The following is a 13,425-nucleotide window of genomic DNA, read 5'->3' as shown; positions in this document are numbered from 1 at the left end:
AATGGCTTAGAATACATCACGGTTCATGTTATTACATTTCAAATTCTAACACTCCATGTTATGACGACAAAGAGATTATGTGTGGATGCGGACTACATGTGTTATTGTAATGCACCCCTACAAATAAATGTGTTTTCTTCTACATTAAGCTTGGGGATGGTTTACGGCACCTTCATCTGATTGACACTTTTGAGTCTTGAATAGCATTTCAGAGTGCTTTTAATATTTCACTTCTGAAAGAAGGTGTGTAAAATGGCACAGCTGGAAATTGAATTGCCTCTATACCCTGGTTTGTGTAAAATGCTCATCAGGTTCAAAAGTACTGGAAGTGAAGTATTCCACAAAAATACACTACAAATATTCATAATTTTCAGATGTTAAGGTTTGTGTCACAGGTCTGGCTTGTATAAATACCCAGATATAAATTGGTTGATATGAAAGAGACATACAGTGTTTCTTAAATATATCTGCCTTAGTCACCATACAGGCCACCGGCTGCCTTTTATGATTTTACTCTTTGGCTCTATATTCCTCCATCTTAGCGATTTGGGGTAAACGTTTCAAATGTTTTACAACTTTATTTTAAGTTTTGGATGCGGATGTTAAACTATGTTTTACATTTCGAGCACTTTTTTAGCATGCTAATATGTACAACTTCCTGTCTTGAATATTTATTATTTTATCATTAGTTCAATAAGACCTAGACATATCAAAAACATGATTTCCCTTTACGAATACTTATGACAGTCTTTACACAGATAATGAAACTCAGTAGTGTAACATGCTTTTAATTGATTTACTTATACGTTTACTTGTCAGCAATGGCAGTAGCAGCACATCCAGCAGCCTGGGCATCATAGATCTGGACATTTATCAGGAAAACCAGCCACCTTGCACAGTGCTAAAGTAAGTAGCTGTTGTAATGTCCAGTTGTTTATATTGATAGTGAATGGACTTATATCATTTTTGCATGTTTTTGTGTATCTCAGTATTTGCCAATTATTTGGCATCTGAACACTTTAACTAGCAGAGCTGGTTCCCAAACGCGGCTCTCCATGGGAAGGGTAGCTGTTGAACAATGGAGTTGGGAGGTGAGGGTAGTGCCAATGGTGGTGCTCAATGAGGAAAGTGGATGGTGTGATCTTCTAGTTTTACCTTTGTGATTTGGACATATGCCATGGGAAATCTGTCAGGGATGTTTTGTAGTGAAGTTTTGGGGCATACAGTTTTTATCTAAACCCAAATCCAGCTAGGCTGTGTTATTTCTCAATTTTTATTTCAGTTCAGACCTCTGAATGAGCTACACGGCTGGTACCCTTACATGCAATGTAAATATAAATATGTTAGAATAGTTGTAGAGCGGTATTTGAGTCTACACCTTTTAGGGGTATGGTTGTTTATTCTTCCACTGGGATCTGATTGGCCACCGGTTTCTTGCTTCTTGCTGTGTCCTTATATGCAGGGCTCATCAGGCTCCATCAACCATGATCTAATTAGCTTTCTTGTCCTTTGTCGCACCACACCTGAGTGTGAAAATGTTATGTCCGCTGTAACTATTAAGAGGATTTTCCTCTGTGTCAAAATGTGTCTCTTTACCGATCAAATTGTGACTCTAGCGATCACAATCCTTGGTGTTTGGACAAAATATCGATTTACAAATATCGGACACAGAAATTAAATTAAAATAAATATTGTGACATACAAATATCGTGCTACATCAATATCTTTGAGAAGAATATCGTTTTTTGTGATAAATATTATTGTTGTAAATAATATCGATGTTTTTAATATCGTTTTCACTAATATAGTGGTTAACAAAATCGTGTTTTAATTATTGTAATGTGTTTTAGTTGATATATTAATTTTATGTGTTAATATTGTTTCTATAAATGTTATTAATTGTTTTTAAAATATGGCTTGGAATTTTAAGTGCTTTAGAATATTTTATTAATTTTGAATAAAAATATAGGGCATCATTAGATTGGCAGGCGGACTTTGTCCGCCTGCCATCCCGACGTGAAGAGGGACCGCCCGCCATTAGGGTGCGGATCACCTGGGGGCAATTAGGATGCGCCCGCCACAGTGGCGGGCGCATCCCGCATATTTAACATTGTGGCAGGCGGTGCTAAAAGCACCTCCCGCCACAATGCTAAAAATGCATGTCGCACATTCCAATGCACAATGTGACAGGCACCGCATGGTGCCTGCCACGTTGTCTATTGAAATGCAGGGGGGTACCATAGGTACCCCCCATGTGCACCCCCCACTCCCCAGAGTCCCCGGGGGCCCAGAACGGGCCCCCACATGCTATTCCCGTATGCCTTTCCGTGGCTGCAATGCCGCCACGGAAAGGCATGTTTCCGTGCCAATAGTAATATGGCTGGCGGTGTCTCACAGACACCGCCACCATATTAAACTCTTTTCCGCCCGGTCGACTTGTTGACCGGGTGGAAAAGCGGCGGACGGTCTTTCCGTCCACTGCGGTCCCCCCGCCATAGTAATATGGCGGGGGGAAATGGGTGGCGGGCGGGGACGGATCTCGGGTGGATCGCCACCGCCATGCGGGCAGTGGCGATCAGCCCGAGATCCTAATGGGCCTCTTATAGTGTTGTAGTGGGTTTTTGGATTTGTGGGGAGATGGAATGGGAAGTTAATTAGGTAATAATTAATTAGGATTTATTGAATGTATTTTATTTAATTATGTGATTGATATTTATTATGTATTTTATGTAATACTGATTTATTTTCATTAAATGTTATTTGCGGGCTGTTAGGTTTGTAGGGTATAGGGCGGGAAAATAATTAAGTAATAATTAATTAACAATTATTATTCATTGTTAATTAATTATTTAATGAATTGTTAATAACTGAATATATGGAATACCTATTCAAGTTACTGATATTGTAGTTAATTAAGTCCATGGTTTTAGTCCAAGTGTTGCTTGTTTTTTAACTACAGTGACCAACATGCAACATTCCTTATTCATGAAAATACAGCATCGCATCCTTCTTATTTAAAGTTAATTTAATTCAAAGGTCATAACTTGCCCACCTTCGTGCTTCAAAGGAATCAATTCCATATTGCGCAGGGGGGCAGCCATGATTATTTTTCCTCCATTTAGCTCAAAGGCATTGTTCCTCATGGTGAAAAATAAAAGTTCCAATCTTTTCCTGGCTGCCCGTATTTATTTCTTTTCCTTGCTCTCGAAGTGCAGGGGAAACCCACCACAAACCCTGGCTGCATGCCCCCTATCCCCACTCCTCTTTGCGCCAGTGCTGGAGCCCTTGGCGGCGTGGATACGCCAGGACCAGGTTATTCGTGGCATGAAATGGACACATGGATGGGAAGACCGCATTTCCCTCTATGTGGATGATGTGTTGTTATATCTCACATCGCCGGCGCGCTCCATTAATTGCTTGCTGGATATTTTTGCCTCTTTTGGGAGGGTCTCTGGGTACACTATAAATTGGGGGAAGTCACTCCTCCATTTGCTACACGGTCCACCACCACAACTCCCAAGAGGTTGCGAACTTCAAATTACAAGCAGAGGCTTCAAATATTTGGGAATCTACGTAACGTACGATAACACGCAATTCATGACTGAGAATCTCACACAGCCATTAATGCGGTTTAGGCGTGATGTCAAGCACTGGTGCTCCGTGCCACTCACGCTACTGGGAAGGGCAGCCCTCTTTAAAATGATGGCACTCCCCAGATTTTTGTATGCTCTCCAGAATACGCCATTTCCAGTCCCCTCATCATATTTCATGGCAATGAACACTGAAGTGACCGCCCTACTGTGGGACGGAAAGATGACCCGTATCGCTACGAATTATTAATACAGAGTTGGTATGATGAAGGTATTGCCCTCCCCCATATAAAAATCTACTACTGGGCCTCGCAGCTAACCGTCATTAATCAATGGCTTCATGCACCTCAAGAAGACTCTGCATACCACATGGATAGATACATACTGGAGCCGGATGGGATTATGGGAACACTCTATAATAAGGTCAAATGGGCCATCCTCACAAGCCCCACGGCGCACACCATACAGGTATGGTTCGAGGCGCGGTGAGCGCTGGGCTGGGAGTGGGTCATAACGCAAGCCACGCCACTATGGGACACAAAGAAACTAGGCCTGCTGCGGACACTATGGGCTTTAGACAATGGGATCTGATAGGCATCTCGAAGGTGGGAGACGTGGAGGAAAGGTGAAGTAATCTCATTTGCCCAACTACGACAAACTTACAGTCTTGCACAAACAGAAATGTTCCGTTATATACAGATCAGACATGCGCTCTCTGCGCAAATTACACCAGGCACACAACTCACAGAGGCATCACCGTTGGAAGATAGACTCCTGATGGACCATCTGGCAAAAAAGGCCATCTCCCACACATATCGGAAAATAATAAATAACCTACCGGGTACCGTAACAGCCCTGCCGGCAAAGTGGGAATCGGAGCTAGGTGATTTAGATGACTCGGACTGGCAGGAGGCGCTTGCGTCCCCTAAGGAGGTGGCGATACCTGCTAAATTTAAATTGGCGCAACTAAAAATTCTGCATCGTACATATTACACGCGCACACTTCTACATAAAATTGGTAGATCTGACTCACCATTCTGCCTCCGTCAATGTGGTGAATCGGGCACATTCTTACATACGCTCTGGCAATGTCCCAAAATAGTAAGGTATTGAGGGGCGGTCATGCGTACAATCTCACAAGTCACAGACACCTCGGTTCTACCAGAACCAAAGAGATGCATTCTTAACATTTGGGAACTTACAGATCTCAACCACATGACGCAGGAATGGGTGACACTCGGTATGACAGTGGTGAAGCGCAATATAGCTCAACGCTGGGGATCCAGACAGGCCCCTGCTCTTTCCCAGTGGTGTCACGACATGGACAGTATAATGGTAGTTGAAAAATCGGCATATGTCCACAGAGGATGCCCCAAGAAATGGACTTGAATATGGGACAAGTGGAATGAACAGATATGCAGCCAGAGACAAGTGATTGAAGTAATTAGTATGAAATGTTATGAACGGAGTTGAACCCTTCTGTTTTTGTCCGAGATTGGGCACCAAGTAACCTATCTTGTAAACCAACTGTCCTACGCTTGATAAGTACTGTACAGAGACAGCATGTATGCACAACTGCAAAATCTTTTATTAATACCATGTTTTGTTATTTACAAAATGCCAATAAACATAATTTTTAAAAAAAATGCTATTCTTATGGAAACCAAGGGCCTTATATCTTTTTGATTGCAGCTGTTTTCCATCCCCAGATTGTCTATATTTACAACTGTTCTGTTTCCACTTGACCTTGACTAAAGGCAGACTGTCCATTGTTTTGTCAACTTGGTCAGACACCTGTTGGTATTTAATTGTATCTGCTGCCCGAACACACAGGAGATGCATGCATTTTGCATGCTTCTAATACTGTTAGTGTGTATTTTAGCTCTTTTTCTTTCAAATAATGTGTAAATGATCAGGCTCAGGAGTCTGTTCACCCGATATTCAAAGGGGTTCATTTCATTATAACAGCATGAAAATAATGTCAAGATAGAACTAAAATTTTACTAGAAACTTACGTGCTTGCTTGGTCAGTGGATAAAAGAGAACAGTCAATTAATTAGCTTATCCTAGAGTATGACCTAACTAATCTCATAGCTCTCACCCTCAAGGGACACATTGCCAACCAAACCAAGACAGCCTGGTATTAGGGGGCCTATTTATGACCCGGCTTGCATCACTCTTGCCCCTCTCGCAACGTGATGCTATAGTGACGGAAACCTTACATGTGATTTATGAAGCCACGCAAGACCACTTTGTGTAGCCTCAAGTTGCTCCAAAAATCTGAAGTAAGGCTACACAGTGCAAATTGCTGTGTTTCCTTACTCTGCCCTGGGAAGGCGTTCCATGAGCATTGTGTGGGTGTTTCCACAACTCCCATGGTTTTTGATCAATTCCCAGATTTACCAGAAGTGGTACACCTAGAAATGCACCAAAAAGATACACCTTCTCAGGTGAGACTTCTTTATTTCTCATCTGTACTACTTCTTTCCATATGTGCTGCATTGTGCTGCATACATGGATTGTTGTTGTTTAGGAAGATGTCTCCTCCTGCACAAAACAATCCTGCATGCAAAGGAGGCACCCTTACACCCTGATGCAAGTTTGCCTGCATTGGTGCTAGGTTGTCAAAAGGGCTATAGCGCAAGGGAAAAGACAGGAATGCGCCATATTGACTTAAATACAGTGCATTCCTGCCCTTTCCCCGTCACGCAGTGCAGCACAGCAAGGTGACTTACTGTGCTGCATGGCAAGTTCGTAAATTGGCCCCAGGTTCTTTTTCCTTAAGTGCAACCATTCCATCCACAAATCAAATCAAAACTGCTGTTCAAGCTCTCATACTCTCCCACCGAGATGTTTTCTGTGCCCTGCTGCACAGCTTTCCAGCCTCAACACTCACCCCTTCTAGGGCATCCTACCTGCAGCAGACTACCATATTATAAGCCCCACCCTGAAGGAATTCTACTAGCTCCATTTATCTACCAGCGGCATCTTTCAAAATGAGCTGCATCACCAACAAAACCATCAGGATGGTACATCTGCCTACCTGGAGAACATGCTCATAATCTCATGGGCTCTAAGCACACCTGCAGGCAAGATTTAATCTGTCAAGAAACGAAGAAGTGCAAAAAAGAAAAGCACAAGACAACAGATCTTCTCCACCTGTGAACCTAGATCTGAAACAATATTCCTGTAGTAATCAGGACTTCCTTAGCTTTGTTCCAATTTAGGAAAGAGCTGAAGACACACCTTTTTAAAGAATTCTACATTGTGATTCTGTAACACTGCCCAAACCAGCTACGACTAACACATGTTGACTGTATCTTTGCCTTTGACACTGTAGAGTGCTTCACGGCCTTTCAGCTATGTTTTCGATATATAACATAAATACCACATACAATCACAAATTTTGTGTATAACAGAAACCTGCTTGACAGAGGATTGCAAATCCTTATTGATGGCACTGTGCCTTTCAATTTAAAAGTTTTATGGCAAGAGAGCAACTTAAAAGAGATGGAAATTAAGTGATTGTCATTTACACGATTATACAGATTGTAAATGTTTCATGCTCCCAATTACATGGAGTTGAAACTTTTAAATTATTTTTTCTCTATTCAAAAACATTTAAGATTGATATTAACTTGTTTAGATGAACTTATATGGTTGTAGGTGATCTTAATTTCTATTTTAAAAAAAATGCACATCTTGTGTGATCAAGGTTTTGAGAATATGTCAGCAGTAACTTAATATAAGAAGGATAAGGCCAGTCCAATTGTGCTGAATTAATTCTTGATTTAATTTTAGTGTTGTAGGTCAGATGCATTACCTTTTGTACTAGAGTGATCTGATCATTTTATTGCTCTTAACAATGTATGTCTATTGCAACTTACTGATGGAAAATGGATATAAAAAGATTTCCAATGCTGAGAATAAAGCTGAAGAACTTTTACAAATGTTTGATTTCCTTGTATATTCTAATGCTTCCTCTGCAGAAGTGACACACTCTCATAGGCTTATCGATCCCTTAACGTACCTGTTTATTGATAAAGTTCAGGAATCCTTAACATAATTGCTTCAGAATCCTTTTGTGACACCTAAATGGATTATTTATGTGTCCCTTTTACTATTGTTATGTAAAGATCTGCTCCTTGAGAAGTTGATGATTTTCTTAACTTTCATCTAGTGAGGCCTCAGGTTCTTGACAAACTACCAGCTAACAAAAGATTCTACTGTGAACAAAAGAAGAGTTTGCGCCTCTGCTGGGGAAATTTGTTCATTTCTCCCTCATTTCTTGCAGTGTGCCACCTTATCTAAAATCATCTGTTATAGACCTTTATTTTAAAAAAAAAACCGATTTCTATCCTGCAGACTAATTTTATTGTTGTCTTTCCTGGATAAATTACTGGAGAGTGCAGTTACAAACTTGTTGCAGGTTTTTATTGGGAACAATTGCTTTCTTCACTCACTGTCAAGATGAGGATAAAACTTGTGGTCCCATCTGTCACATATGACCTGAGGCACATAATGTTCTTCGGCGGTATCGCAACACCATCAATCATCTAAGTTTGTACCAAAGATTATCCAATATCCACATTTCAAGAAAGTGGGTCAGTGTTTCCCTTTCTCCATAACGTTAAGTCTGTGTGGTATGGCAAGGGGCTCCTCATTCTCCCTCTTGTGAGTCATCTTAATCTTCTCTTGATGGCGTATCTGCCACAGAGATTAGGCCTAGCCTTTAATAGGTATCAGGAAAATGCCCACATTTTGTATAAGATCCCGTGTAGGCTGCTAGTGGGGCCGAGCTACCTCCTGATATACTGGACAAGATGTGCTACTGGATAATCATGAAATGTCTCATGCCTAAACTAAACTAAATCAGAGAGCACCTTGGAAGAAGGTCCTCTAAACAGTAGTGACATCAGTCTTTGGCTTCCCCTCTACTGGAGATTGTCTTGTGCTAGTAAACAGAAACCTGGGAGAGCAGATTGCTGAATATAACTTCCCTCTCTCATTGACCTAGTGATAACGATATGTATCTACCACCTTCATATTTTTAAATGTAGTCAACTTTTTTTTAGATCTATCTTTGAAGTTCCTTGTTGAGAATGCTCAGCTGGAATGCTGTTACTTTCCTTACTTGGGCCTTCCAGCTAGCTAAACCAATGCACTTCAATGCAGAGACAGCACAGCAGCTCAGATTATTTTTGTGTTGCAGACATTTGTTTACAATTAAGTGAATCAGGGAAAACTATACAAAGCTCCCAGTAAAATATTTTAAATTAGCATATGTTTTACATCATGTTGAATATCGCTCCTCGCCAACCTTTCTATCGACTAACATTTTTAAGCATTCATCCACTTCCCTAACAATTGATAGATCTTCACTGTGCAGTGCATTTAGAACCACACAACCTTCAGCTTATGTAGACGACCCCATACCAATTTCCCTAGCCTAAACATTTAACCCTCAGTTTGAAGAATCCTGACTCACCATCATAAATGACTTCCTCATCCAGTGTTCTGTGCCTATCACCATGAAAACATGCCTTACCAAGCCCCTAATTAAGAAACGTGTCACAGCAGATTCTAAAAATTATAGCATAAACAAAGGCATAAACGTTTTTGAAAAAATATATTGAATCTTGTGTGTCTACTTAAATGAATAATTCTGTTTTGGCCAATTACCTTCTAGGAGAATTGCACTGTGGTTTTAGGCCAGGACACGGCACTGACTTTTTGTCAACAATGCCCAACAAAGGTGTGTCATGCCTCATGATACTTCTTTTATTTCGCACCATAGACCACAATTTACTTTTCGGTACTCTCCTGGAAAAGATTGCCATTGACAATAAAGTATTAAAAATGGATCTCATATTATCTCTGCAACAGAATAGTGCAACTCCACATGGACAACCACCATCCTCCTCAATGTCCAAGTCCCAACAGAGAACCTCAAAGAACCATTTTTATCCCCCACCTGGAAAATCTTTCTAAGGAGTGTTAGACATGTCAGCCTTAGGGTGGTCATCCTTCAAACTTTTTGTGTGTTTGCCTCACTTTTTATCGAACTGTTTGTGTTGGTTTTATGACTCTGGGCTTTTTATCACTGCTAACCAGTGCTAGAGTGCATGTGCTTACTCCCCTAAACATGGTGACATTGGTTTATCCACAATTGGCATATTTAATGTACGTGTGCATCCCTAGCAAAGTGCACTGTATGTGCTCAGTACCTGTAACTTAAATACTACTAGTGGGCCTTTCAGCACTTGTTGTGCCACCCACTTAAGTAGCCCTTTAAAATATGTCTCTGGCCTGCCACTGCACAGTCCCTGTGTGCAGTTTACACTACCATGTCAACTTGACATTTAAAACCCCTTGCTGAGCCTTAAACTCCCCTTTTACAAATAGGTCACCCCTAAGGTAGGTCCTAGGTAGCCCACAGTGCAGGGTGCTGTGTACCTAAAAGGCAGGACATATACTTTTATGTTTTACATGTCCAGGTAGTGAAAAACTCCCAAATTAATTTTTCACTACTGTGAGGCCTACCCCTCCCATATGTTGACATTAGGGATTCCCTGTTACACCTAATACGTGTAATTCCCAATTAGAAGCAGATAGAGCTGCCATATTTTGTACCTATGGAATTGTAATGGTAAATCCTCTTTAATGTTAAAGTCGTTAATCAAAATGCCACTTTTAGAAAGTTTATACATTAAAGAAACGCAGCAAGCATGCACTCAATAAACTAATTCAAAACACTTATCAATAAACAATCAACGTCAATGAAGTTGTATAAAAATAATGTGTGCACCAGGTGTGCTGTGCAGTCTGCGATTTGATGTCTTTTGCCCTTGCGGCAGCGGTGATGTGTCGGTATCGATAGCGATACACCGGTTCTGAGTATCGGAACGTCGTGATGCTTGGATTTCAGCTGGAGCAGCACTTTATACCCACTCCCAAGGTCCCAGGACTGGAGAGGGGCTTTGAAGTACACAGAGATCATCCCTTCCTGCCCTGGCTCCTGACTCACTACACGGTGTTAAACGGTCCTTTGTGTAGGGACAGGACACAGCCTAATCCGGTGTAAGTATGAGGCTGTGCCCAGCTCCTCCATATCATCCTGCCTAGGATGCCTAATCAGGATGTGTATTGGCACACTTTCACTTGTTGGCAATTTCTTTCACTTAATTTTTCATGTGATTATTTTGGCAGCATTTACTTTGAACTGGCAGGTCCCGGTTTGTAGGCAGTATGTTTCCACATCTCTGCAGATAGGTATGTGTGGTTTAACGAGTATTATCAGTCTCTCGTTTTACTTCATGTTGGGTTTTGAGTTTGGCAGCTGCAGTGTTTTTGGCTTCACTCTTTCATTTCCCATTTTCTCATTCACATGCACGTTTGTACCACCTAGTTGGTCTGGTGACATTGGGTACTCTTTTTCTTTCTCTTTTCTTCTTTTTTCCTTTTTGCGCTTTAAGGCTGCATGTTGTATTATAGTTTAAGACTCCATTGAGCATGGTTCGGCAATGGCAATGCTTTTCTGTCATTCTATACAGTTTCCTTTGTCTGACCACTTGAGCCTATTTTGTCAGTCTTCACGGTATTTATGATAACTAGCAGACACTTTGGAATGTACAAATGTATATATTTACTTGTTTCAGATTCCCCTGACGAAGGGCTACCTTTAGCCCGAAATGCATTGGGATTTTTGAAGTCTTTGCTTTTGTATGCTGCATACAAGCCATTTCCTTTTGTGCATCGTTGGATTTCTTTCATTTATGAGGACTTTGAATTAAAACAGACCTTGATGCATTCCAGTTTCTGGATAATTCATCGTAACGTTTTAGACACACTGAAATATTGTTTTGATTAATGTTGTAACCGGGTTTCTGAACGTTCACTATTCCCTGAACTTTTTTGCTTAATTTTGGTACACCACATTGGTGACATCATTGTAGTGCACTGGATTACCCTGGATACATTTCCTGGTATCTTGCTTACTTTTAGATAGTTGGCATCTTTCTGCCCTTAGAGCTGTGTGCCTGCTGCCTGTCTACAATACAAGTCTGGAGTGGGTGGTAGCTGGGCTTTTTGTCTTCCTTCTAGACTGTCAAGCCCAAAAGGAGCTTATGTGTGACTGATGAGCCAATACACATCCTGATTAGGCATCCTAGGCAGGATGAGATGGAGGAGCTGAGCACAGCCTCATACTAACACCGGATTAGGCTGTGTCCTGTCCCTACACAAAGGACTGTTTAACTCCGTGTAGTGAGTCAGGAGCCAGGGCAGGAAGGGATGATCTCTGTGTACTTCAAAGCCCCTCTCCAGTCCTGGGACCTTGGGAGTGGGTATAAAGTGCTGCTCCAGCTGAAATCCAAGCATCACGACCTTGCGATACTCAGAACCGGTGTATCGCTATCGATGCCGACACATCACAGCTGCCACAAGGGCAAAAGACATCAAATCGCAGACTGCACAGCGCATCACTTCCAGTTCTCGACGCATCCTCGACTTGTATGGCTCCATGATGATGCATTGCTTACATCTTGGGGTTCAACGACAACGCATATCTGACTTACGTAAATCTGACAAGATGCATCACCTATACCTGAAGGTATTGATGAGGATGCATTGCCCCTCTGCACCTCACATCTTGTCCTCAGCATCGACGCAACCGCGAACCAAGGTACTGTTTTAGCGGGCCAAGGTTGACCACCTATCCTACCTACTCTCCATCATGGTTAGCCTGAACGTTTGTATTTTACCCGGTCTTGTGTGACCAGATAGCCCCAGTTGACGCTTTACGCTAATGCTTTATGCATTTCAATACATTCTTTAAAAAATCATAACCCCAGTTCTACTTATTGGATTTTTGTCATTTTGGTCTTGTTTTGTTTAATAAATAAAGTTGTATTTGTCTAAATAGGTGTGATAACATTTTGTTGTGCCTTCACTATGTTACTGTTTTAAGTGTTGCACAAATCCTTTACACATTGCCTCTTAAGGTAAGTTTGACTGCTCTGTTCCAGGCTACCAGGGGGCAACACAGGTTAGTTTAGGGTGTGTATCTGACTTACCCTCACTAGGCTTGTGGTTCCTGCTTGGACAGGTGCATACCTATGCCAACCAGAAACTCAATTTCTAACATGAATCAATTAAGTAATCTATTAAATTGATCGTGGAGTTGACACACTTATCAGGCTGGCCAAGCCCGCAATGGTTTATTGCCTGCTGCTGTGCTGTGCTGGGGTGGGACTCGGTCCCCTAGCATAGCTTATGCCAAAGGAAGGAGGAGTCACCCTCCCCGACACCACAAAGCGTCAGGGTAGCTCCCGCAGTGTGGGACCCACTTATCAGGCTGGTAAAGCCTGCTGCAGTTTTACTGCCTGCTGCTGTGCCATGCCGGGGTGGGACTTGGTCCCTCAGCATACCTCACGCCAAAGGAAGAAGGAGTCACTCTCCCCAACACCCCAATGCGCCAGGGCAGCTCCCAAAGAACAGGAGTCGCTTATCGGGTTGGTCAAGCCCCCAACAGCGTTACTGCCTACTGCTGTGCCATGCTGACGTGGAGTGGGTCTCAGATCCCCAGCATACCTCAGGGAGCAGGAGTCACCCTTCCCGACACCACAGATGGCCAGGGCATCTCCAGCAGTGCTGGATGTGTGTGGGCATTCCCAGGGTGCACCCTTGCAAGCCTGGTTCAAGAGCGGCCCCGTCTGCACCCTTCTGGAGCCGATCAAGGCTGCTCTGGGCCTACTCGCTTTAGTCTTGCAAATTGCGGCCCTGGATGAAGTCTATACGACCTGGTAAGAAACTCTCCTGTCCTATTTAAGTGTTA

General features: G+C 42.2%; 1 protein-coding gene across 4 annotated transcripts in view; it reads left to right on the top strand.

Annotated features, from left to right (window-relative positions):
- The window catches only part of SPHKAP (SPHK1 interactor, AKAP domain containing), a 1,519,974-nt gene that overhangs the window by 1,349,354 nt on the left and 157,195 nt on the right, over positions 1–13,425 (top strand). For 3 of the 4 annotated variants that reach the window (XM_085634508.1, XM_085634509.1, XM_085634506.1), the window contains one exon: positions 820–906. The exons of the other annotated variant lie outside the window; for it this stretch is intronic. In XM_085634508.1, coding sequence (XP_085490634.1) covers positions 820–906 — 87 coding nt within the window. The remainder of the gene's footprint in view (positions 1–819; positions 907–13,425) is intronic. 4 annotated transcript variants of the gene reach the window in all.

This window comes from Triturus cristatus, chromosome 11, assembly GCF_964204655.1.
Source record: "Triturus cristatus chromosome 11, aTriCri1.1, whole genome shotgun sequence".
Taxonomy (NCBI): Eukaryota; Metazoa; Chordata; class Amphibia; order Caudata; family Salamandridae; genus Triturus; species Triturus cristatus.
Note: the sequence above shows the minus strand (reverse complement) of the source record. Positions and strands in the feature narration are given on the sequence as shown.